The 25,222-nt window shown below is 36.6% G+C and overlaps 1 protein-coding gene across 1 annotated transcript in view; it reads left to right on the top strand.

Annotated features, from left to right (window-relative positions):
• LOC111154986 (golgin B1) overlaps nt 1–25,222 on the top strand; it is a 107,761-nt gene that overhangs the window by 57,318 nt on the left and 25,221 nt on the right. Inside the window, exons 11-14 of the mRNA XM_022514957.1 lie at nt 7,285–7,399; nt 10,249–10,322; nt 13,166–18,354; nt 19,196–21,110. Of these exons, the coding sequence (XP_022370665.1) occupies nt 7,285–7,399; nt 10,249–10,322; nt 13,166–18,354; nt 19,196–21,110 (7,293 nt within the window). The remainder of the gene's footprint in view (nt 1–7,284; nt 7,400–10,248; nt 10,323–13,165; nt 18,355–19,195; nt 21,111–25,222) is intronic.

Below are 25,222 nucleotides of genomic sequence, written 5' to 3'. Positions count from 1 at the left end.
AATTTTTTTTAAATTTTTTATTTCTTTTCAGCGTAACAGTATTCATTATTTTTGCACGACACCCAGTGCTCCATGCAATATGTGCCCTCCCTAATACCCACCACCTTGTTCCCCCAACCTCCCACCCCCCACCCCTTCAAGACCCTCAGGCTGTTTTTCAGAGTCCATAGTCTCTCATGGTTCACCTCCCCTTCCAATTTCCCTCAACTCCCTTCTCCTCTCCATCTCCCCATGTCCTCCATGTTATTTGTTATGCTCCACAAATAAGTGAAACCATATGATAATTGACTCTCTCTGCTTGACTTATTTCACTCAGCATAATCTATTCCAGTCCCGTCCATGTTGCTACAGAAGTTGGGTATTCATCCTTTCTGATGGAGGCATAATACTCCATAGTGTATATGGACCACATCTTCCTTATCCATTTGTCCAGTGAAGGGCATCTTGGTTCTTTCCACAGTTTGGCGACCGTGGCCATTGCTGCTATAAACATTGGGGTACAGATGGCCCTTCTTTTCACTACATCTGTATCTTTGGGGTAAATACCCAGTAGTGCAATTGCAGCATCATAGGGAAGCTCTATTTTTAATTTCTTGAGGAATCTCCACACTGTTCTCCAAAGTGGCTTCACCAACTTGCATTCCCACCCACAGTGTAAGAGGGTTCCCCTTTCTCCACATCCTCTCCAACACACGTTGTTTCCTGTCTTGCTAATTTTGGCCATTCTAAGTGGTATAAGGTGGTATCTCAATGTGGTTTTAATTTGAATCTCCCTGATGGCTAGTGATGATGAACATATTTTCATGTGTCTGATAGCCATTTGTGTGTCTTCATTGGAGAAGTGTCTGTTCATATCTATTACTAATTTTTATTTTAATTCTTTTGTGGTCAGAACATACTTTGCATGACTTGAACCTTTTAGAATTGATTGAGACTTTTATGGCCCAGAATGTTGTCTTTTTTGGCAAGTGTTCCTTGTGTACTTGAAAATAATGAATACTTTGCTGTTATTGGCTGGAGGGTTCTATAAATGTCAATCATGTAAGGTTGGTTGATAATGTTATTCAAGTATACTACATCCTTGTTTTTCTGCTCGTTCTCTCAATATTAAAATATCAGTAGTTGTGGACTTATCTATTTATCCTGTTCTGTCAGGTTTTACATCATATATTTTCAAGCTGTTACTATGGGCTTAAACATTTAGGATTTTTAGGTCTTAATTAAGTGACCCGTTTATCATTATGAAATGACCTTCTTTATATCTCTGGTGACATTTGTGACACTCTTTGCTTTGAAATGTCCTTTTGTTTGATATTAATATAGCTACTGAACTTTTTTTTTTTTTCCAAGATTTTCTTTATTTGAGAGTGAGAGAGCGAGAGCACAGCCAGGGCAAGGGGCAAAGGGAGAAGCTGACTGATCTAATCAGGCACCTCACTTTTCTTTTTACTGGTGCAAAGATACATCTTTTTTTCATTCTGTTATTTTTAATCTATTTGTGTTTTTGTATTAAAATGTACTGCTTGTATGCAGCACAGAATTTGATTCTGCTTTTTACCAAGTCTGTCAGTTTCTGCCTTGTAAGTTGGAGTGTTCGGACCGTTTACATGAACGTTATTGATTTAATTTTAAAAAGTCTCTGACTTTCTTTTTCTTTTCTTTCTTACCAACTGTTTTATCTTTTTTTAAAAAAATAGGTTGAGTATTTGTTATGATTTTGTTTTTCTCTTCTTGCAGGTTATTAGCTAAATTCTTTGTTTTGTTATTCTAGTGGTAACATTATGAATTGTAGTCTGTATCATAGTTTACCTTCAAATAATACTATGCTGCTTCATGTATAGAATAAGAACTTTACACTCACATCCTTGCATTTCTTCAATTCTGGTTTTATGTTATTGTTGTTTACTCACATATATATTATAAACAAAAAATACAAAAGTATAACATGTACAAACGAATGGTTATTTAAGTGGTTATTTATTCAGTTATTTTTTAAAGACAGTAAAATATTTAACTGTCAATACAGTCACCATTTCTGGTACTTTTTATTCTTTAGGGTAGATCAGGGATTGGCAATCTATTTCTGCAAAAGGTTGAATAGAAAATATTTGGGCTTTTGGGGTCATATAGTCTTTTTCGAGCTATTCAACTCTGCCATTACAGAGCAAGAACAAACATAAAGGTAAACAAATTGTTGTGACTGCCTTCCAGTAAAACTTTACTTCTAAAAACATGTAGAAGGCCTCAAAAGTTGCTGAACCCTGGTACAGTTTCATATTTCCATCTGGTATTGTTTTCTTTCTGCCTGAAGGATGTCCTTTAACTTGCATATGTGTTCGTGCCTGTGTGTACATGTGCATGATGGTGCAGGTCTGCTGGTGATGAGTTCTTAAAGCTCTTATATGTCTGAAGACATCTTTATCTCTCCATTGTTGTTGAAAGGTATTTTTGCTGACTACAGAGTTCTACATTGATCTTTTTTTTTTTTTTTTAATGCTTCAAGCCTGCTACCCTACTGTCTTTTTTCTTGCATTTTGTTTTTGACAAGAAATCTGCTATCATCCTTGTCTTCTTTTTTATTTTTCCTGGCTTTTAGGATTTTGTAACCGGTTTAGGCTGTACCTTAGTGTAGTTTTCTTCATATTTTTTGTGCTTGGAGTTCATGGAGCCTTTTAAATCTTTGTGTTCATAGTTTTTATCAGTTTGGAACATTTTCTGCCATAAACCAGTCAAATAATTTCTTCTGATTCCCTCCCCTCCTTTGGGGGTTTCATTCAGACATATATTAGATTACTTGAAGTTTTTCCAGAACCCACTGATGCTGTTTTAATGGTTTTGGATTCTTTTTTTTTTTTCATTTTAGTTTCTATTTCATGTCTTCAGGTTCACTTATCTTTTCTCCCTTATGTCCAATTTGTTATTAATCCCATCTCATGTTTTATTTAACTGAAACATTGAAATTTTCTTCTCCAGAAGTGTCCTCGGGCTTTAAAAATATATATTCTGTGGTTTTATTTGATCTTTTTGCATATACAGAATGCAGTTAAAACTTTTTAAATTAATTAATTTATTTATTTATTTTTATTTTTTTATTTTTATAAACATATAATATATTTTTATCCCCAGGGGTACAGGTCTGTGAATCGCCAGGTTTACACACTTCACAGCACTCACCATAGCACATATCCTCCCCAATGTCCATAACCCCACCCCGCTTCTCCCAGCTCCCCCTCCCCCCAGCAACCCTCAGTTTGTTTTGTGAGATTAAGAGTCACTTATGGTTTGTCTCCCTCCCAATCCCATCTTGTTTCATTTATTCTTCTCCTACCCCCTTAACCCCCCATGTTGCATCTCCACTTCCTCATATCAGGGAAATCATATGATAGTTGTCTTTCTCTGATTGACTTATTTCGCTAAGCATGTTACCCTCTAGTTCCATCCACGTTGTCGCAAATGGCAAGATTTCATTTCTTTTGATGGCTGCATAGTATTCCATTGTGTATATATATATATATATATATATATATATATATATATATATATATATACCACATCTTCTTTATCCATTCATCTGTTGATGGACATCTAAGTTCTTTCCATAGTTTGGCTATTGTAGACATTGCTGCTATAAACATTTGGGTGCACGTGCCCCTTCGGATCACTACATTTGTATCTTTAGCCTCCATGCTGGGCATGTCAGGCTTGAAGTTGCAACCCTCACATCAAGACCAGAGCTGATCAAGAGTCAGATGCTTAACTAACTGAGCCACCCAGTTATATTTCATTGAAATATAGTTGACACACAGTGTTACATTAGTTTCAAGTGTACAACATGGTGATTCAACAATTCTTTACATTTTGCAAAGCTCACCATACATGCTATTATAATACCTTACTATATTCCCCAAGCTGCTGCTTTCATCCGTGTAACTTACTCATTCCGTAACTGGAAGCAAGTACCTCCCACTCCCCTTCACTCATTTTGCCCATTCCTGCCCCCCCCCACCCCCGGCAACCATCATTTTTTTTCACTGTATTTATGGGTCTGTTTCTGCTTTTTATTTGTTTATTTTGTGTTTTAGATTCCACATAGAAGTGAAATCATACAGTATTTATCTTTCCTTGTCTGTAAAGTCCTTATCTTTTAATTCTAACATCTATGTCAGTCCTGGGTCAGTTTCAGTTGATTATTCCCTTCATTGTTGCTTATATTTTGCTTCTATGCATACCTAATGCTCTTCGATTGGTTGCCATACACTGTGGGTACTGTGTATATTTGTATTCACATAAATATTTTAATGGGATGCGGTTAAGTTGCTTGAAAAAAATTTGATCCTTTTGGGTCTTGCTTCTTTGATTTATTAGGCAGGTCTCTATCAGTACTCAGTCATTCCTTGATAAGGCACCTCACTGAGTGTGCTACTTGATACCTTGTGAAGTCTGTTTTCCATATTTGGCTGTGGGAATAAGCACTCCTCCAGGTCCTGTGCAAGCACCAAGTGTTGTTTTCTAATCTCTTCAGATAGTTTTGTAGAGTTCTGATAGCCTTGTATGATTTCCTCACATCCATGTTCTGCTCTATACCCTACCAAATACTTGTTGGGGATCGTCTGTAGACCTCCAGGGTTTTTTCTGTATGCAGCTCTCTCCTGTCTGGTGCTCTTTTCTGAACTTCACTTACCTTGATTTCCCTCCTCAACTCAAGGATTCAGCTAGGCTATGCCTAGGTTCTTACTACTTGGGTCACAGCCTGGAAATTGGCCTAATGCATTAAGCTTGGTCAGGTGTAGGCTCGCCTCATTCTTTCCCACCTCTTAGGGATCACTCTCCTTAGTTGCCTGATCCCTAGTATTTTGAAAATTATTGTTTCATTATTTTATCTTTTTTGTGTGTGGTTGTTTCAGGTGGGAGGATAAATCTGTTCCATTTTATTCTCTGTTTGGCAGAAACAGAAGTCCTCTATTGGATTTTTAGCTATATCTTTTTACAAAAATGTTGTTAAGTGGTTGTTCTAGGAAGTATGATATACATTTTTAACTATTCTGTCTTCTTAGAGTAGTTACTTGACAATTTCACCTAAAATGTAGAGACCTTGTCATCATAAATCATTTTCCTATTCTTTATGCTGTAGGTCCTGTATGTATTATATTAATGAAAGTTAGAAGTCCCATAACACAATTTTAACATTTATATTTTTTAAAGTCATATGTATTTGAAAGAACTTAAGAGGAAAATGTTGACCTTTATATTTCCCAATATGTTTACTATTTGTGATGCACTTTCCTATCTGATAATCAGATTTCTATCTGATAATATTTTCCTTTGGCCTCTAAAATGCCCTGTGGTATCTTTGTAATGCAAGTCTATTGGTGAAAAAATTCTTAGTTTTCTCTTATCTAAAAATGTCTTTATTTTGGTTTTATTCCTGAATGATATTTTGTACTGGATATATAATTCTGGATGGACAGAATTCAGGACTTTAAAGATTCTGTTTTACTATTTCCTGGCCTACATTTTTCTCCCAGCAGTTGGTCCAATTATTCAAATTATTGTTCCCCTCTATATAAAGTATTTTTTTCTTATGTGATTTTAAGACTTTTCTCCTTATCTTTGTCTGTGACATACTTAGTTGGGGTTTTCTTTGTAATTTTCTCACCAAGCTTTTGTTGGATTTCTTATATATATAAACTTATATGGGGGAAATTTTTTGCCATTATTTCTTCAAGTAATATTTTTCTCTCCATTATGTCCTTGCTCTCCTATGGTACTCCAATTACAAATATATTGAACCTTTTATTTTTTTCACAAGTTCCTGAGGCTCTGTTCATTTTTTTGTTTTTCAAACTTCAGATTGGATAATTTCTGTTGATCTGTCTTCAAGTTCACCAAGACTTTCTTCTTTCATTAGATTCTACTATTAAGCCTACTCACTGAGTATTTCATTTCAGGTGTTCTGTTTTTTAGTTCTAGAATTTCTGGGTAGTTCATTCTTTTGTAGTTTCTTTATACTACTAAGATTTCCTATCTTTTCATTCATTATGAGTATATTTTCCTTTATGTCCTGAGCATACTTATAATAGCTTCTTTAAAATTCTTTTTTTCTAGTTCTAAAATCTGCAACATTTTGTGCTTGGTGTTTGTTGATTGTTTTCTCTTGAAAATAGGTGATATTTCCTTGTTTCTTGGTGTGACGAGTGATTTTGTATCATAACCTGAATATTGTGAATGTTTTGTTCATAAGATTCTCTTCTTTCTAAAACTCTGAAGAGTTCTGATTACTTTTTAGAAGCCAGTAATATGGATTCAAACCACAAACTCTGGCCTGTCATGGGTAGCATTCAAACCTCAATTATTTTTGCCTTAACTCTTCTGTTTTGAGTCAACCCTGCAAATGTATAGTTCATTCTTCTGCCAGAGATTGGGCTAAGTTTACACATAGAATTTAGGGCTCCCTCTGCTGAGTTTTTTCTCCTTGCTTTGATTTTGCTTCTCATAGTCTGGCAGCTGTGGTTCTCCCAAAGTCTGTCTTCTCATTCTGTGGCTTTTCTATCAGTGTTTTTCTTGCTCTGTGTAGTGCAAACTGAGAACTTCCTTCAGGATAAAAGTCATAAATCCTTAAACTCATCTCTTGTCATTTCTTTAACCATCAAATGAAGACTTAGGACTGAGTGAGCTATAAAGACCCTCAAGACTCAGAAATTCTACACTTTTATGAAGAATTGTGTAGAATAATCCTCTTGGAGAAGAAAACATACAAAATGACATACAACTAAGGATGTGTTGTAGGAAAACCAAACTAATATGTATGCATAAATGAAGCACAAGATAATTTTTATTATTCTTGGAAAAAACAAAAACAGTTACAGCTCTTCTTCCTTTCTTAAAGTTTACATGTTAACTTTTGTTCCTGTTCTTCTTTGGGAGTCTCTCTTCATGTTTAGTCTCCTATACTAGAGTGACCTTATTATTAAGTGCCATTAATCAAACTTCGTAATATTACTTAATGGACCTGAAAATCTTTTTTCTTATGCAACAGACTTGAGATTTCTTTGTAATCCAGGGTCCATTTTTAAATTCGAAAGTCACTGAACTAGAAGTGTGTATGAAAGATTTTCTGTCTTCTGATAAAAAGCATTACTTTAAAGATGCAGATAAGTAGATGCAATTTTTAATATATTTTCATGGTAGAGAACTTATAGAAGGTAAAAATGTCAGAGACTCTCTGGGCATTACTGTGAAACTTTTCACTGAGAATCATTAATTTAATGTCTTTCTATAATTTAGGCAGTCACTGAGGAGAATATTGGCTTTTTGCAGAAGCAAGTGGTAGAACTAGAGAATGAAAAGAGAGCTTTGCTCCTTAGTTCTATAGAACTGGAAGAGCTGAAAGCTGAGAATGGTATGTATAAATGAAAACAGTAATTCTCTGTGTTTTTAACCCACATGTGCCTCTACTTTCATCACATATATAACATGTAGATTTTCTGATTCTCTGACAATAAAGATCTTAGCACAGCTGGTAGTTCTTGAAGATAGGATTAATACACACTAAGCAATTAAAGCACCATACCAGTATTTATGTAAGTGTAGCATTTTGCATATGGGCTATAAATGCTGTAGGATATCTGTATTATATTTCTTTTGGAGTAGTCAAGGAGTCTTTTCAAGAGCATGGCTTGAATAGGACCTTAATAAGATGACAAATTTTTAAATAGGCAAAATGAAAAAGAAAGGACATTCCTAGTAATAAATTTTGGGGATGAGATAACAGAGATCGGTATAAATAAAAGTCCAAAAATAGAAAACATTTTGGGTTTTGCTCATGCTCTATACCACTTAGAACCCTATCCTTTTAGCCAGGCTAATTCTCACTCATTTTTCAGGCCTCAACTAGGGTATTATCTTTTTCAGGAATTTGATCCTGATCCCTGTCAGTTGGGTTAAATTTTTGTACCTCTATAACATTCTTGCATTCCTTTAACATTGTATTAAAATCATCCGTTAATGTTTATATTTTATTCTGTAAGCTCTTCAGAGATAAAGTACAAGCCTTTCAAGTGTAGGAACCCTTTTTCATCTTTGCTTTACTTTTTACCAAGAACTATTATAATTCCTGGCAAATAGTGGCTGCCAAATAAAGTTCTGTTGGATTGAAGTAAAGTTAGCATTTTATTCTGGTAGACTGTGTGTGAATAGTTGGTAAAAATAAATACTTTCTTCAATTTATCATTTACCTCACAAGAACCTCAGTGCATTTAGTAACATGTAGTTAATAGTGCATTAATGATCTATTTTATCCTTGATAAACTGGACTGTTGTGCTTTATCTTCTATGAGTGAGAATGAATTTGTACCATTTCTTAAACTCTAAAGACAGTATTTCTACCTTAACTATCTTTCAGTTCTATTTAACTCTAAATACTGAGGATTATATATTTTTATTAGACCATTCCTACCATTACTGATAAATAAACACCACCACAAATTCAGCTCATTATTCAACAGCACTTAAAGTACTTCTTTGAGACCTTATCCATGATGTTTACTTTGCAATTTTGCAGACAATGCCCGTCAGTCATGTAGCTCATTATCGTTTGTTTTTTCCTGCAGGGATCAATGGCCTTAAGATTTTTCATACTAGTTTTTGTGTTTGGTCTCAGGTTACTTTTGCTTTATGTGTCATATTCTGTTCAACTCGCCTTTTGTACTTCCATTTCTATGGAAACTTCCATTTCTATGACTGTACCTCTTCTTCAAATAATCTTGTGAGCTGTCTGAACACATTATATACTGTCTTGAATTCATTTGTTTCATGAATTGTCATTCATTTATTTAGCAGATTTCCATGGTATCTGTTCTATGCACCAGGCAGTAATCTGCCGCAGATACTGCCCTGAATGTAATAGAGGGGAAGATAGGCCATAAACAGGTATAATAATAAGAAAATTTCAGAGAGTGATAAGTATTAGGATAAAAATAAAATAGTTAGGTGCAGGTATGCCTGGGGGAAGAGGAAAGAAGATTTAGAGTGGTCAAGGTAGGCCTCTCTGTTAACTTGAAACCTATGATGAAAAGGGAACAGCCATGCAAACAGGCTAAGCAAAGAGCATTCCAAGCAGAGAAAAAAAGAGCAGATACCATTAGGTCTGAATAAACTTGATGTGTTTGCAGACAGAAATAAGACCAGTATTTTGGGAATAGAGTGAACAAAAAAGGGGCAGTGCAGAAGAGGTCGTAGAATAGGTGGGGTCAACTCCTGAAAGCCCATGTATGTCATGTTAAGACAGCTAGATGTAGTATACAAAATATGCTTTTTTCCCTTTAATATATCTGTCTTAGCTTCTCTGAAAGAGTATAAACTTCTTGGGGGCATATTATCAGTAAGTATTTTCTATCCTCCAAGGTACTACTTCTCCTTTATGTGTGTGTATGTATGTGCATGTGCGTGAAAATAGAACATGGGGTAAAACTTGGAAGACTGGATTATGATCCTGGCTCTCTGTGAACTAGCTGTAGGTCATGTCATTCTTTGTTTCCTTAGATGGTCACTGAGGAGATTGGATAGCTCTGTTCTAGTGCTAAAATTTGCTGTCTTTATGAATATATGTGAAAGAACATTGAAGACATTTAAGTACTATATTAATGTAAAATGTGTATATATATATTTTTGTAAGATTTATTTAGTTTAGAGAGAGGGAAAGAGTGTGCGTGAGCAGGGGGAGGAAAAAAGAAGATGGAGAGAGATTCCTCAAGCAGACTCCCCACTTAGCGCAGAGCCCAATGCAGGGCTCAATCCTAGAACCCTGACATCATGACCTGAGCTGAAATCGAGACTTGGCTGGTTAACCAACTGAGCCACCCACACACCACTAATGTAAGATGCATATTATGAAAACAGTAGGATTATGGATAAACCAAGGCAAATTTATTCCCCTACAAGGCCCAAATTATGCCACAGAAATAGCTGCTACTTACATGCTCTGGCATCCTTCTCCTTTAAAGCCCTTCACTATTTATATATCTCACTCAGACTAATTAACCATTCTATCTTTTTTTTCACTATTCTGTCTTATATCTCATCTTCTCTTGCCACTTCTTTGCCACATAAATCTTTTATCTCCACAAAATATTTTATTTCTTTCCTCTTGATTATTTCATGCATCTCAAGTAACCTCACACACAATCATGCCTCTGTTTTCTCAAGCACTCTACATAAATCATCTAAGGATATTTATTTTGTGACTTTCAGAAAAACTATCTTCTCAGATTACTCTCTTGGAGGCTCAGAATAGAAGTGGAGAGGCAGATAGAGAAGTCAGTGAGGTAAGTGATATGTTCTTAAAATAACCAGAATGTGAACTAGATCAAGAGGAGTTAGCTTCAAACGTAAGCATTTCTGCAATTTTCTAATGTTGACCAAGCATTACAATACCTAGAAAGTGAGATCTATTTTAAAAAGTCATGATGGTTATTATTTCCCATTTAGTCACATTTATTTGTGAATATTTGGATTTTTAAAATTTGTCCTGAAGCAAAGTACAAGCACAGTAGCCATTTATTTGGAATTTTCTGATCCATTTCTCTAACTGGGTTATTATTTATCTCAGATTCTTTCCCATCTCAGAAAAGTTTCTCAGTGAGATTAGATAAAATCTCTAGTTCCCCTCCACTAAATTGGCATAGGTTCATTTCGGGTTATATTAAAAAGGGGATTTTTGAAGATTGGTCCTTTTTATAACCTGAAAATTACTATAAGAAATATGTGGTTCTTTAATATTCTGTTGATTTAAGATTATTGTTAGCTGTATTGTGTTTAATTAGCTTTATTCTTCCAATCAAGAAGTCCATGATAGAGTCATAAATGGCCTTGAAGAATAATGTAACTTTTTAACAGAAGTATCTGCGAAAAAATAAAAAATAAAAATAAAGCATCTGCTTAATTATTAGAGTTCTTCAGAGAGACAAAATAGGGAGTATGTATATATGTAGAGAAAGATTTATTTTAAGGGAATTGGTTCATGCAGTTGTGGAAGCTGGCAAATCCAAAATCTACAGAGTAGGTGAGCCAATAGGCTGGAGACCTAGGGAAGAGTGATAGTTTCAAGTCTGAAGGCAGTCTGATGACAGAATTCCCTCTGGAAGTGGTCTTTTTTTGTTGTTGTTGTTAAAGCCTTCAGCTGATTGGATGAGGTCTAATTATATTATGGAGGGGTAATTACTCAAACTCCACTGATTTAAATATTAATCTCACCCAAAAAAATATCTTCACAGAAGCATCAGGAATAATGTTTGACCAAGTATCTAGTATGCCCTAGCCAACTTGACAGTAAAATTAACCACTACACTTATATTCAGTATCTTTTGATGGGGCTACTTGGCAAAAGGAAACTAAATTTTGAAAGTTGTAGCATTATATGGATACTGGCAGAGGAAAATGAATCTTGTTTGGGCAAGCAGGTGCTTAATTTTTTAAGATGCTTAGCAGTAGTGTCTAGTGAAAGCAAGATAACTTAGATCAAAAAAAGAGGAACAGATAAGAAAGATGGTAATCTCTTAAGAAAAAGAAAATACCAGAAGGGAGAACAAATAAACAGAGAACAATGAAAAAGAAAGGGGGGGAAACACACACACAGAAATTGTGTTTGGTGCCTAGGATGATCCTTTGGGGTAAGAGAAAGTGAGTAGAAAATGTTCATAGAATGTGTAAGCTTAGCTGAAAGAGGACTAGTATTAGCCGAAAAAGTAATGGCAGTAGCTGGGAAAAGCTAAGTTCTTTGGTTCTCTGTTCTCTCATTGTGGATAACATTGATTTTTTTTTTTTTCACTTGAGCCAAAAAGTTGATTGAATTTTATAGATATCCTAGGGAGCAGCAGAGGGTGTGACCAAGGGAGGGAGGAAAGTGAGTGAAGTGGCATGACAAAAAGGAAATAAGGATACTTAAGGTGAGAGAGAGAACAAAAAAGGAGTTATATTGAAGTCTTCTGGCAGGAGTGATACCTTGACTGTATCAGGTCTTTAATGTATATAGGGATGGATAAAATAGGAATGTGACATGAAGAAATTATAAAGGAATTTTTTCTATGTGTTTAAATAGTATGTTTAGTCTTCAGAAATTTGAGTATGAATAATGCAGAGAGCAAAGAATTTTAAATGATTAAGAATAATGATCATGAAAAATGATAATCTTAAATAATTTTAAAATGATGAATGTTTTTTGTTCAGTGGCTGAGAATGTTATCAACATAGTAGCAAATACTCCTTGAATATTTGCTGTGTGCCAGCTTTCGCTAGTAGGTGGCGGAGCTAAGATGTGAATTAAGGCAGTTGGGCTGCAGAACATGTACTCTTGGCCGCCACATTAGCCTAGGGTTGTTTTTTTTTTTTTTTTCCTCATATCAAATTGAAATTTTTTTCTGGGGAAAAAAAAAATGGTGCTATTGGCAAAGATGGAGATTTTATTGTGTACACTGAACCCAAATTCATTTAGTAAAATTCTAATGAAATTTATCAGGAGATTCACTGATTTTGTTTCCCAGGAAGACAATTATAGAAATAATGTATATGGGTTGAGCAGTCTAACACAGTTATCTTTGTAATAATAATAGTATTTTGTCAAACAAGTCTGTAATTTCATACCCAGCCCTCCACAGAACTCCTTTTTGATTATTTGATAGTGGTAATTTATCTTTACCTACTTGTTTGATAATCTACTTATCTGGTAATGGCTATCTTATTTAATAGTTTCCATTTCAGTAGATAGCTTAGGAAAAAGAATTACAACTTCCTTCTTGGTTTGGGATGGAACAAAATTTAATGCATTTCCTGCCTCCCTTTTATTTTTAAGTGGTTCTTAAGAGAAACACGTAGGAGTTTTAATCCAAAGAAAATAGTTTCCCAAGTAAGGGATATCTGGAAAAGGAGTTCCAGATTACCATAAGGTCTGATGACTATGGCTTGGCCTCAGTATAAGATTGACAGGGTACTCTCAGAGGTCCAATTTGGGAAATAAAAACTGATTTTAAAAGGATTTAGCAGTTTTATGGTAGGAAGTTTGGACTAGTAAGTTGTAGATTTGAAAAAATGCATGAAATATGAGTTTTTAGTAGACTTTTTCTTGTAAGACATCTATCTGATTGAGGCTTTTCCTTTCTTTTTTTAAAAATAGATCAACATGGTTGATATTACCAGGCTCAATAGGAGCAGCCCTTCTGCCCAGGAGAGTGGACAGGATGTCCTAGACAACACATTTTCTCAGAAACATAAAGAACTGTCAGTTTTATTGTTGGAAATGAAAGAAGCTCAAGAAGAGATTGCCTTTCTTAAGTTGCAGCTCCAGGGAAAAAAAGCTGAGGGGGCCCCTGAGGTCCCTGACCAGAAAGAAATGAAGCAGACAGAGAGTGAAGGAATACCCACAGTTAGCATGAAAATACGGCCTGAAGATACAGGACAACATTTTCCCTCAATGCCATGTGAAGAAAGCAGTCTTCCAACAGTTGAAAAAGAAGAGCAGATGAGTAGTAAATATCAAAATAGAACATCTGAGGAAATATCTTTGAACGACACAGGGATGGAATTAAAATCAACCAGGCAGGATGATGTTGATAAACCCCCTTCTGCTGTACAAGGAATTTGTCAGTGTCACCAGGATGAATTGGAAAGGCTAAAAAGGCAAATTTCGGAGCTTGAGATAAACTTTCATAAAGCAGAAGAAATCTATGAAGAAAATTTAGATGAGAAAGCTAAGGAAATCAGCAACCTAACCCAGTTGATTGAAGAGTTTAGGAAAAACGCTGAAAACACCAACAGTGCATTCGCTGCTTTGTCTGAAGAAAGAGACCAGCTTCTTTCTCAAGTGAAGGAACTTAGTGTGGTAACAGAACTGAGGGCTCAGGTACAACAACTGGAAGTGAACCTTGCAGAAGCAGAAAGGCAAAGAAGACTTGACTATGAAAGTCAGACGAATCATCACAATTTGCTTACTGAACAGATCCACAGTCTAAGCATAGAAGCCAGATCTAAAGATGTGAAAATTGAAGTTTTACAGAATGAACTGGATGACATACAGCTTCAGTTTTCTGAGCAGAGTACACTGATGAAAAGCCTGCAAATCCAGCTGCAGAGGAAGGAAAATGAAGTGCTTGAAGGAGTAGAACGTGTGAAGGATATCTCAAATAAGATGGAAGAACTTTCCCAGGCTCTTTCACAGAAGGAACTTGAAATAGCAAAAATGGATCAACTCTTATCAGAGAAAAAAAGAGATGTGGAAACCCTGCAACAAACCATCCTGGAGAAGGATCAGCAAGTGACAGAAATAAGCTTTAGTATGACTGAGAAAATGGTCCAGCTTAATGAAGAGAAGTTTTCTCTTGGGATTGAAATTAAGACTCTTAAGGAACAGCTGAACTTATTATCGAGAGCTGAAGAGGCAAAAAAAGAGCAGGTGGAAGAAGATAAAGAAGTTGTTTCTGGCCTTAAACAGAATTATGATGAGCTGAGCCCAGTAGGGCTCCTAAGTAAAGAAGAGCTTCAGCATGAATTAGACCTTGTGAAGAAAGAAAGTGAACAGAGAAAGAGAAAGCTCCAGGCAGCTCTTATTAACAGAAAGGAGCTTCTACAGAAAGTCAGTAGATTAGAAGAGGAATTGGCCAAAGTGAAAGATGAATCTATGAACGAGATCCCGCTCAATGAGCGTGAGAAGAGGGAAATGAAGGAAGATAAAGAAAGCAAAAAAGACTCAGAAAAATGTGTGACTGCTAAGTGCCACGAAGTAGAAATTTCTTTAAAGCAGACAATATCTGAGAAAGAGGTGGAATTAGAGCTTATAAGGAAGGATTTAGAAGAAAAGGTAGCAGCTGAAGAACAGTTACAGGCTGTGATCAAACAGATGAATCAAAACTTGCAAGAGAAGACAAACCAAATAGATTCGCTGCAAGCAGAAATCATTGAAAACCAAGCAGTTATCCAAAAATTAACCACAGGTAACAAAGATGTAGGTGATGGAGACTCAGCAGTGCCTGTAAAAGAAACAGTGGTGATCAGTCCACCTGGTACAGGTAGTGGAGAGCACTGGAAACCAGAACTGGAAGAAAAGATACTGGACTTAGAAAAAGAAAAGGAACAACTTCAAAAGAAGCTACAGGAAGTGTTAACCTCTCGAAAGGCTATTCTACAAAAGGCACAGGAGAAAGAAAGACATCTTAGGGAGGAGCTGAAGCACCAGAAGGATGAGTATAATCGCTTACAAGAACAGTTCAATGAGCAGAGCAAGGAAAATGAGAACATTGGAGACCAGCTGAGACAACTCCAGACTCAAGTAAAGGAGTCTATAGACAGAAAACTCCTGGGCATTGACCAGCAGGATCCAGGCTCTCCCACTCCAAGTTTAAAAGAGTCTTTATTCAAAACCACAGAGCAGCAACCTGCTCAACTTGTTTCAGAGTCTGACTTTCTTTCTCATCCAAGAGATGGAGATGCTCTGCAGAGCAGTAATTATGTTGCCCAGATTAAGACCCAGCTGAAAGAAATAGAGGCGGAGAAAGAGGAGTTGGAATTGAAGGTTAGTTCTGCAACAAATGAGCTTACTAAAAAATCAGAAGAGGTATTTCAGTTACAAGAGCAGATAAATAAACAAGGTTTGGAAATCCAAAGTCTAAGGACAGCGTCCCTTGAAGCTGAAGCCTATGCAGAAAGCCTGAGGCAGAAATTGGAAAGCAGTCAGCTAGAAATTGCTGGATTAGAACATCTAAGAGAATTGCAGCCTGAACTAGATGAACTGCAAAAACTTATAGGCAAAAAGGAAGAAGAAGTTAGATACCTTTCTGGACAGCTTAATGAGAAAGAGGAGGTGCTTATAAAAGTACAGACGGAGATAATGGAACAAGAGGATTTAATCAAGGCTCTGCGTACCCAGCTGGAAATGCAAGCCAAAGAACATGATGAGAGGATAAAGCAGTTACAGGTGGAACTTTGTGAAATGAAGCAAAAACCAGAAGAGACTGGAGAAGAAAGTAAAGCAAAGCAACAAATACAGAGGAAACTGCAAGCTGCCCTTATTTCCCGAAAAGAAGCACTAAAAGAAAACAAAGGTCTCCAAGAGGAGTTGTCTTTGGCAAGAGATACCATTGAACATCTCACTAAGTCTCTGGCAGACATGGAAAGCCAAGTTTCTACTCAAAATAAAGAAAAAGATATGTTCTTAGGAAAGTTAGCTGCTCTTCAGGAAGAAAGAGACAAGCTCATTACAGAAATGGACAGATCTTTAATGGAAAATCAAAGTCTCAATGGCTCTTGTGAAAGTCTGAAATTAGCTCTGGAGGATCTTACCGAAGATAAGGAAAAGTTAGTGAAGGAAATCGAATCTTTGAAATGTTCTAAGATTGCAGAAAGCACTGAGTGGCAAGAGAAACACAAAGAGTTACAAAAAGAGTATGAAGTTCTTCTGCAGTCTTACGAGAATGTCAGTAATGAGGCAGAAAGGATTCAGCATGTCGTGGAAACTGTGAGGCAGGAGAAACAAGAACTTTATGGCAAGTTAAGAAGCACAGAAGCAAACAAGAAAGAAGCAGAAAAGCAGTTGCAGGAAACTGAACAGGAAATGGAGGAAATGAAGGAAAAGATGAGAAAGTTTGCCAAATCTAAACAGCAGAAAATCCTAGAACTGGAAGAAGAGAATGACCGGCTTAGAGCAGAGGTACAGTCTGGAGGAGGTGCATCTAATGATGGTATGGAAGCACTTCTTTCTTCCAATTCCAACTTGAAAGAGGAACTAGAAAGGGTCAAAACAGAGTATAAAACCCTTTCTAAAGAGTTTGAGGCTTTAATGACTGAGAAGGACTCTCTAAGTGAAGAGGTTCAAGATTTAAAGCATCAAGTAGAAAGTGTTGTGTCCAAAGAAGGTAGCCTAGAGGCCACTGAGAAACAGGATAACCAAAGGAATATCATTGAAGGGGCAACACAGTCTGTCCCAGGTAAGTCTAATGAGCAAGACTCTCGGGACATGAACACTGGGCCGGAAGATTCAGAATCCATTTTGTCAGAGAACAGTGCCAAGAAGCCTGATGAAGGTGAGAATGTCAGCTCACATGATGAAATTAATAACTATCTTCAGCAGATTGATCAGCTCAAAGAAAGAATTGCTGAGTTACAGGAAGAGAAGCAGAAAGAAAGGGAATTTAGCCAGACTTTAGAAAATGAGAGAAGTACTTTACTGAGTCAAATATCAGTGAAGGATGGCGAACTAAAAATGCTTCAGGAAGAAGTAACCAAAATAAACCTATCAAATCAGCAAATACAAGAAGAACTTGCCAGAGTTACCAAGCTAAAGGAGACAGCAGAAGAAGAGAAAGATGATTTGGAAGAAAGGCTTATGAATCAATTAGCAGAACTTAATGGAAGCATTGGGAATTACTATCAGGATGTTACAGATGCCCAAATAAAAAATGAGCTACTAGAATCTGAAATGCAGAACCTTAAAAAGTGTGTGAGTGAATTGGAAGAAGAAAAGCAGCAGTTAGTCAAGGAGAAAACTAAGGTGGAATCAGAAATACGAAAGGAATATTTGGAGAAAATACAAGGTGCTCAGAAGGGACCTGGCAATAAAAGCCATGCAAAGGAACTACAGGAACTCTTAAAAGAAAAACAGCAGGAAGTAAAGCAGCTGCAGAAGGACTGTATCAGGTACCAAGAGAAAATTAGTGCTCTGGAGAGAACTGTTAAGGCCTTAGAATTTGTTCAGACCGAGTCTCAAAAAGATTTGGAAATAACCAAAGAAAATCTGGCTCAGGCCACCGAACACCGCAAGAAGGCAGAAACAGAATTGGCTAGCTTCAAAGTTCTGCTAGATGACACTCAGAGTGAAGCAGCAAGGGTCCTAGCAGACAATCTCAAATTGAAAAAGGAACTTCAGTCAAGCAAAGAATCAGTTAAAAGCCAAATGAAACAAAAGGATGAAGATCTGGAGCGAAGACTGGAGCAGGTAGAAGAGAAACACCTGAAAGAGAAGAAGAACATGCAAGAGAAACTGGATGCTTTGCGTAGAGAAAAAGTCCACTTGGAAGAGACATTTGGAGAGATTCAAATCACTTTGAACAAGAAAGACAAGGAAGTTAAGCAACTTCAGGAAAACTTGGACAGTACCGTGGCTCAGCTTGCAGCTTTCACAAAGAGCATGTCTTCCCTTCAGGATGATCGAGACAGGGTGATAGATGAAGCCAAGAAATGGGAGAGGAAATTCAGTGATGCTATTCAAACCAAAGAAGAAGAAATTAGACTCAAAGAGGAGAACTGCAGTGTTCTAAAGGATCAACTTAGGCAGATGTCCATCCACATGGAGGAACTGAAGATCAATATTTCCAGGTAAATTTGTAACTTTTTTGCTCTTCTAAATGTAACTGAAGGTAAAGAAGGCCTCTATTTAAACTATTTTTATGTCTTTTAATATTATGGGACTAATTTTGGTTTAAATTTCACTAGAAATTTTCCCTATATTCTGTCTCACTTCTGACTCTCTCTTTTTTTGTCAGTGACTTTTGGCTAATATTAAGGTGGAAGATCTATGTCTGCTTCTCTTCCCATCTTTCTATTGAGAGAGCTCTTTGATTTCTTCCTTTTCATTTTCATTTCCACTACTTTGCTTGGATTTTTACTGTGGTACTCCCAAATGATTGTTTTAGCCTTATAAATGATGTCCTCTTTTCTCTTTCCCATATTCAACATCAATTCATACTGCATGAGAGTTATTTTCCTCTAACTTCAATTTTATATCATTTTTCAAATTCAGGAACTGGTGGTGACCCCCATACTGGGCACTCCTCCACTTTTATTAGGATTTTTTTGCTTTGAGACAGGTTTCCTCATTGTCATACCAAGATTATTCCTTTAAGGAGCTAGACCTGAGCTTTTCTGGAGCAAAGTAAAGCAAAATAGTAGAAAGTACTGCTTTCTAGGGTGTGCAAAGTCATGTCACTAAAATAAGCAACATGGCTTTGGAGTTTTATGACTTAAATAACCTTAGGTGCAATATATCTTTAATGCAGAACATCCAATAGAACTAATACCTCTTCATTGAAAGGATGAGCACCTTTAATTACGAATACTGCTTCATCTTTAAATCTGAGTAATGTTGTATATGTCCCTTAGGCATCAAATAGTGTTCCCTTGAAATCTGTGATTAATGACCTTCTCTCTTTTTTTCCAGGCTTGAACATGACAAGCAGATTTGGGAGTCCAAGGCCCAGACAGAGGTTCAGCTTCAACAGAAGGTCTGTGATACTCTGCAGGGGGAAAACAAAGAACTTTTGTCCCAGCTAGAAGAGACTCGACAACTATACCACAGTTCTCAGAATGAATTAGTTAAGTTGGAATCAGAACTTAAGATTCTCAGAGACCAGTCAGCTGATTTAAATAGCTCTTTAGAAAAATGTAAGGAAAACAAAGAAAACTTGGAAGGAATCATAAAGCGGCAAGAGGCTGATATCCAGAATTGTAAGTTCAGTTATGAACAGCTAGAGACGGATCTTCAGGCCTCCAGAGAACTGACCAGCAGGCTGCATGAAGAAATAAACATGAAAGAGCAGAAGATTATAAGCTTGCTTTCTGCCAAGGAACAGGCAGTCCAAGTAGCTGTTGCTGAACTACATCAGCAACATAATAAAGAAATTAAAGAATTGGAAAACCTGTTGTTGCAGGAGGAAGAGGAGAATGTTGTCTTAGAAGAGGAGAACAAAAAGGCTGTTGACAAAACCAACCAGCTTATGGAGGCACTGAAAGCCATCAAAAAGGAAAACTTGCAGCAGAAGGCTCAGTTGAATTCCTTTGTTAAATCCATGTCTTCTCTCCAGGATGACAGAGACCGCGTCGTAGGTGACTACCAGCAGCTGGAAGAGCGACATCTCTCTGTCATCTTGGAAAAAGATCAACTCATCCAAGACGCTGCTGCTGAGAATAACAAGCTTAAAGAAGAAATTCGATGCTTGCGGAGTCATATGGATGATCTCAATTCTGAGAATGCCAAACTAGATGCAGAACTAATCCAATACAGAGAAGACCTGAACCAAGTGATATCAAGAAAGGACTGCCAGCAAAAGCAGCTCCTTGATGCTCAACTTCAGCAGAATAAGGAGCTGAAAAGTGAATGTGTCAAATTGAAAGAAAAGCTGAAGGAGTCTGAGGAAGCAAAGGAGGATCTGCAGAGGTCCTCTCTTGCTCTAGAGGAGGAGAAACAAGGTTTGTCTAAAGAGATTGAGAGCTTAAATGTGTCTGTATCCCAACTAAAGAGACAATTGACAGCCTTGCAAGAAGAAGGAACTTTAGGAATATTTCAGGCCCAACTAAAAGTAAAAGAAGAAGAAGTACAGAGGTTAAGTACTATCCTTTTCTCCTCTCAGAAGAGAATTACAGAACTGGAAGAGGAATTGGTTCGTGTTCAGAAGGAGGCTGCCAAGAAGGTGGATGAAATTGAAGATAAACTGAAGAAAGAATTGAAACATCTTCATCATGATGCAGGGATAATGCGAAACGAAACAGAAACCGCAGAAGAGAGAGTGGCAGAGCTGGCAAGAGATCTGGTGGAGATGGAACAGAAATTACTCTCGGTCACCAAAGAAAATAAAGATCTCACAGCACAAATCCAGTCTTTTGGAAGGTCTATGAATTCCCTACAAAACAGCAGAGATCGTGCCAATGAGGAGCTTGATGAACTGAAAAGGAAATACGATGCCAGTCTGAAGGAGCTGGCAGAGCTGAGAGAAGAACAGGGCCTCCTAAACAGGGGAAAAGATGCTCCTGTTTCGAAAGTTGCCCTTTCTGTGAACTCCACTGAGGATAACAGCTTGCCTCACCTTGAGAAACTTAACCAACAGCTTCTGTCCAAAGATGAGCAACTGCTTCACTTGTCCTCACAACTAGAAGATTCTTGCAACCAAGTGCAGTCCTTTTCCAAGGCTATGGCCAGTCTACAGAATGAGAGAGATTACCTGTTGAATGAACTGGAGAAATTCCGCAAGTCAGAGGAGGGGAAGCAGAGGTCTGCAGCCCAGCCTGCAACCAACCCGGCTGAAGTCCAGAGTTTAAAGAAAGCTATGTCATCACTCCAAAATGACAGAGACCGACTAGTGAGTGTCTGGTTCTCTTTCTGATCTTCATTTGAGAGTTTTTGAGCTTTTCTTTAAAAATTTTTCACTTCTGTAGGAAAAGATGAGCACATTCTTGCATACATGTATTATCTGGGCATTCTAGGACAGTATAATACATCCCACAGGTTTTATTTGGTCTTAGACACACAAACATTATTTAAATTACTTTAATTCTTTCAGTACCATTTAAAAACAATTACAGATTTTCTTTGCACAAAACTCCCCGCATAAAAGGACTAAAAGACATGGAGGTTGTTTTATGTATTTTGTACACACATGTCACTGTTTCCAGAATGTGTCACAGTTTAATTGAAATAAGGTGTAGGGGTCATTCAGGGCCTTCTTACAGTGAGAGTTTAGCCTTAGGTCATCTGGTAAAATTATAGAGAGGACTCAGCTTATCTCATGTATAACTCAACCTAATTTGTCACAAAAAAGTTAAATATATAAAGAGTCAATTTAAAGAAGTTCAGTACCCAACTTTTTTTCAATCTGAGAGAAAGATAAGGAGGATCTTTCCTGCTAAAATTTTGCTTTTAGAAGGATCCAGTAGTTTAGTTCAGGTCTTTTTTTCTAAGAACCTCCGGGGCATCAAGATTCAGAAGCAAAACTGTAATTACTATAAGCCAAGCCAAGTTTGTGAGGTTACTATCTTCACTTTCATGACAGTTCTTAACTCTTTTAAGGCCATGAACTTAGGAAAATAGGAAATAAATTGAGCTTCAAAAGGCTGGATTTTCCGTTAAAAAGTGACCCATGTCCAGAATATGAAAATTCTAGTTTTTAAGAACAGCCTAAATAAAAAGATCATCGCCCCAACTACAAATTCTTGTTCTAATTTTCTTTTTCATTGTAGGCAATGTGTTCATTCATATTACATTTGATATCCAGTATTTACAGATACCTTTTTCACTTTTGTAATCTGAATAAAACCCCTCTTTTCAGCTGTGGTTTTGACAGCAATATAATGTATATGTATTTATTTATGTCTTAAAAATAGTTTCAGTTCAGCTGACTTTGTCCTGGGAGCTAACGCTTTTTTTTTTGTTGCTTTCAGAATGAAAATGTAAAAGGTTTTCATCAGAACAGTATGTACTTCAAAGATGTAGTATTTTATAGCTATCTAGGGCTCAATTATCTTCAAAGTCTTAATCTTTTTCCTAGAAGCTATTAGGTTAGATTTTGAATTGACAAGGTTTCATTTAGTCAATTGATTTACTCTTCTTATCTGTTCTAAACACGGGGGACAAAACTTATTATCTCTCAACCCTTGCTATCTCTCAGCCTTTTCTATTTCTCAGTCCCCATTCCACATTTTTGTCTGCTGGATATTTACAAGCCAAGTCAGCGTATTTTTACTTATATATTTCTATAACCCATAGTAATGTTCCTCTGTTCTGTAAGGCTCATAGCTGGCTATGACTTTATTTCATTTATCATCAAGGTCTGTCACTTTATTCACAATGGGCCTCAAATATCTCTTTTCCTTTCCATCATCATTTAGGATGAGTTTTTAACACTGTACGTTTAACTGTTGTGGTACTGCCTCTTCCAATTTGTCATTTTCCAGTATATCTTTATATACCATTACTGAATAAATCTGAAGCTCTGCTTTCTTATTACTGTACTGCTCAAAAACCTTTAAAAGTTGTATTATCTCTAGAATAGGCTTGGGATTCAAACCTCTTAGTCTGGCATTTGAGACCCTATAATTTGGTTAGGTCCTTCTTTCCAGCCTTCCTTCTTACTGCTCCCCTACTCATACCCTTCATTGCAGCCAAACTGATCTACTTATTATGCAGTAGTCCTACCTAGTACTTCCACATTACCATCCTCTGAACCAAAATGTCCTCTCTGTTTTCCTTTTTTGGGAAGATATTTCCCACTATAAAACATCACCCTGGAGCTCAAACTTTCTGGTTACATTCCCAGACCACTTAATTATCTGTTACCTTCTGTACTTCTCTAGTACTTTGATTTGTCCCATATTGTCTTGATGTGTATATGTCTATATGTCTGTGTGTGTAAGTGTCATGTCTTACACTTGCTTGTATTTCCTATGATTTTAACATAGGAGGAATTAATTATGTGGTAGATAATCAACAATTGGTGACCATTCTCTATTTTTGTTGTTGTTACTGAAAACACTGTGGGGTTGTTTTTTTTTTTGTTTGTTTGTTTTCCATTTTGTAAAACTGTCATATGGGGGAGTTCTGGAAACATTGGCTCTTACATCTGCCGTAAATGAAAGCCAAGGCAGGGTTATAAATCACATGAAGGCCTGTCACTCTGACTTGGTGATACTACATATGAGGTCCACTACAGTCTGCTGAGGCCCTTCTGCATACTTTTGGAATGTAATGTTAACTGGCCATCAACTCTTTTCCACATAACTTGTTCTGAGTCTGTGTCATGGGCATTGAAGTTTATAGTCTCTCAATTACTGGCTGCATGTATGATAAATACAGGAGCTTTCTTATGTCAACCACTGTCAGTTTGAATATGCAGCTTAGGCCAGCAGTTTATCACTTCTGCCTACACTACACTTCCTTTCCATCAGAACCGCCCCAGAAATGATTGAGATCTGAAAAGGATTTAGTTTACTTTGATTCTCTTCTTCATTTAGTTATTCAGGGGGAAGTTTCTCCAAGTCTGAGGGTCCCAGGTGCAGAGAATTAGCCCTGGGGATTCTACTACAGTGTCACAAACAACTCTGAAAACATTCTGTAGTTTTCCTATCTGTTTGAACTTCCTTAGGACTTTCCCATAATCAAATAGATACTTAGGCAATTTCTATCTAAAGGGTAGAAAGCAAATCTCCAGAACTGCATTTATCTATACACATTTTGTTCTTTTTTAAAATTTGCTTTCAAATTCCAGTATAATTAATGTACAGTGTGACAGTTTCAGGTATACAATATAGTGATTCAGGAATTCTGTACATTATTCAGTGCTCATCAGGTAAGTGTACTCTCAGTCTCCTTCACCTGTTTTTACCCCATTCCCCAGCCACCTCCCCTCTGGTAACCATCACTTTGTATTCTATATTTATAAAGAGTCTGTTTTTTTGCCTCTTTTTTTCTTTGATCATTTGTTTTGTTTCTTAAGTTCCACCTATGAAGAAAATTATATGGTATTTGTCTTTCTATGACTGACTTATTCCACTTAGTATCATACACTCTAGATCCATACAAGTTGTTGCAAATAGTGAGATTTCATTCTTTTTTATGGATGGGTAATATTCCATTATGTATATATGCACCACATCTTTATCCATTCATCTGTCGATGGACATTTGGGTTGCTTCTGTAGTTTAGCTATTGTAAATAATGCTGCTATAAGCATATATCTTTTCTAATTAGTGTTTTTGTATTTTGGGGTTTAATACCCAGTAGTAGAATTACTGCATCACATGGTAACTCTATTTTTAATTTTTTGAGGACCCTCCATACTGTTTTCCACAGTGGATGCACCAGTTGCATCTAGTTGCATTCTCATGAACAGTGCACAAGTGTTCCTTTTCCTCCATGCCTTTGCCAACACTTGTTGTTTCTCTTGTTTTTTATTTTAGCCATTCTGACAGGTGTGAGGTGATACCTCATTGTGGTTTTGATTTGCGTTTTTCCAATGATTAGTAATGTTGGGTATTTTTTCATGTGTCTGTTGGCCATCTGTATGTCTTTTTTGGAAAAAAAAGGTCTGTTCATGTCTTCTGCCGATTTTTAAATTGGATTTTTTTTTTGGTGTTGAGTTTTATAAGTTTTTTGTGTATTTTAGATACTAATCCTTTAGTGTATATATCAATTACAAATATGTTCTCCCATTCAGTAGGTTGTCTTTTTTTGTTGATTTTTTCTTTTGGTATGCAGAAGCTTTTTATTTTGATGTAGTCCCAATGGTTTATTTTTGCTTTTGTCTCCCTTGACTTGGGAGACATATCTAGAAAAATGTTGCCAGGGCCAGTGTCAAAGAAATTACTGCCTGTGTTGTCTTCTAGGATTTTTATGGTTTCAGGTCTCACAATTAGGTCTTTTTTTTTTTTTTTAAGATTTTTTTATTTATTTATTTGACAAACAGAGATCACAAGTAGA

This window comes from Enhydra lutris, unplaced genomic scaffold (genome assembly GCF_002288905.1).
Source record: "Enhydra lutris kenyoni isolate GAN:26980312 unplaced genomic scaffold, ASM228890v2 scaffoldscaffold39, whole genome shotgun sequence".
Lineage (NCBI taxonomy): Eukaryota > Metazoa > Chordata > Mammalia > Carnivora > Mustelidae > Enhydra > Enhydra lutris.
The sequence above is the reverse complement of the archived record's forward strand: the minus strand, read 5'-3'. Positions and strand labels throughout refer to the sequence as shown.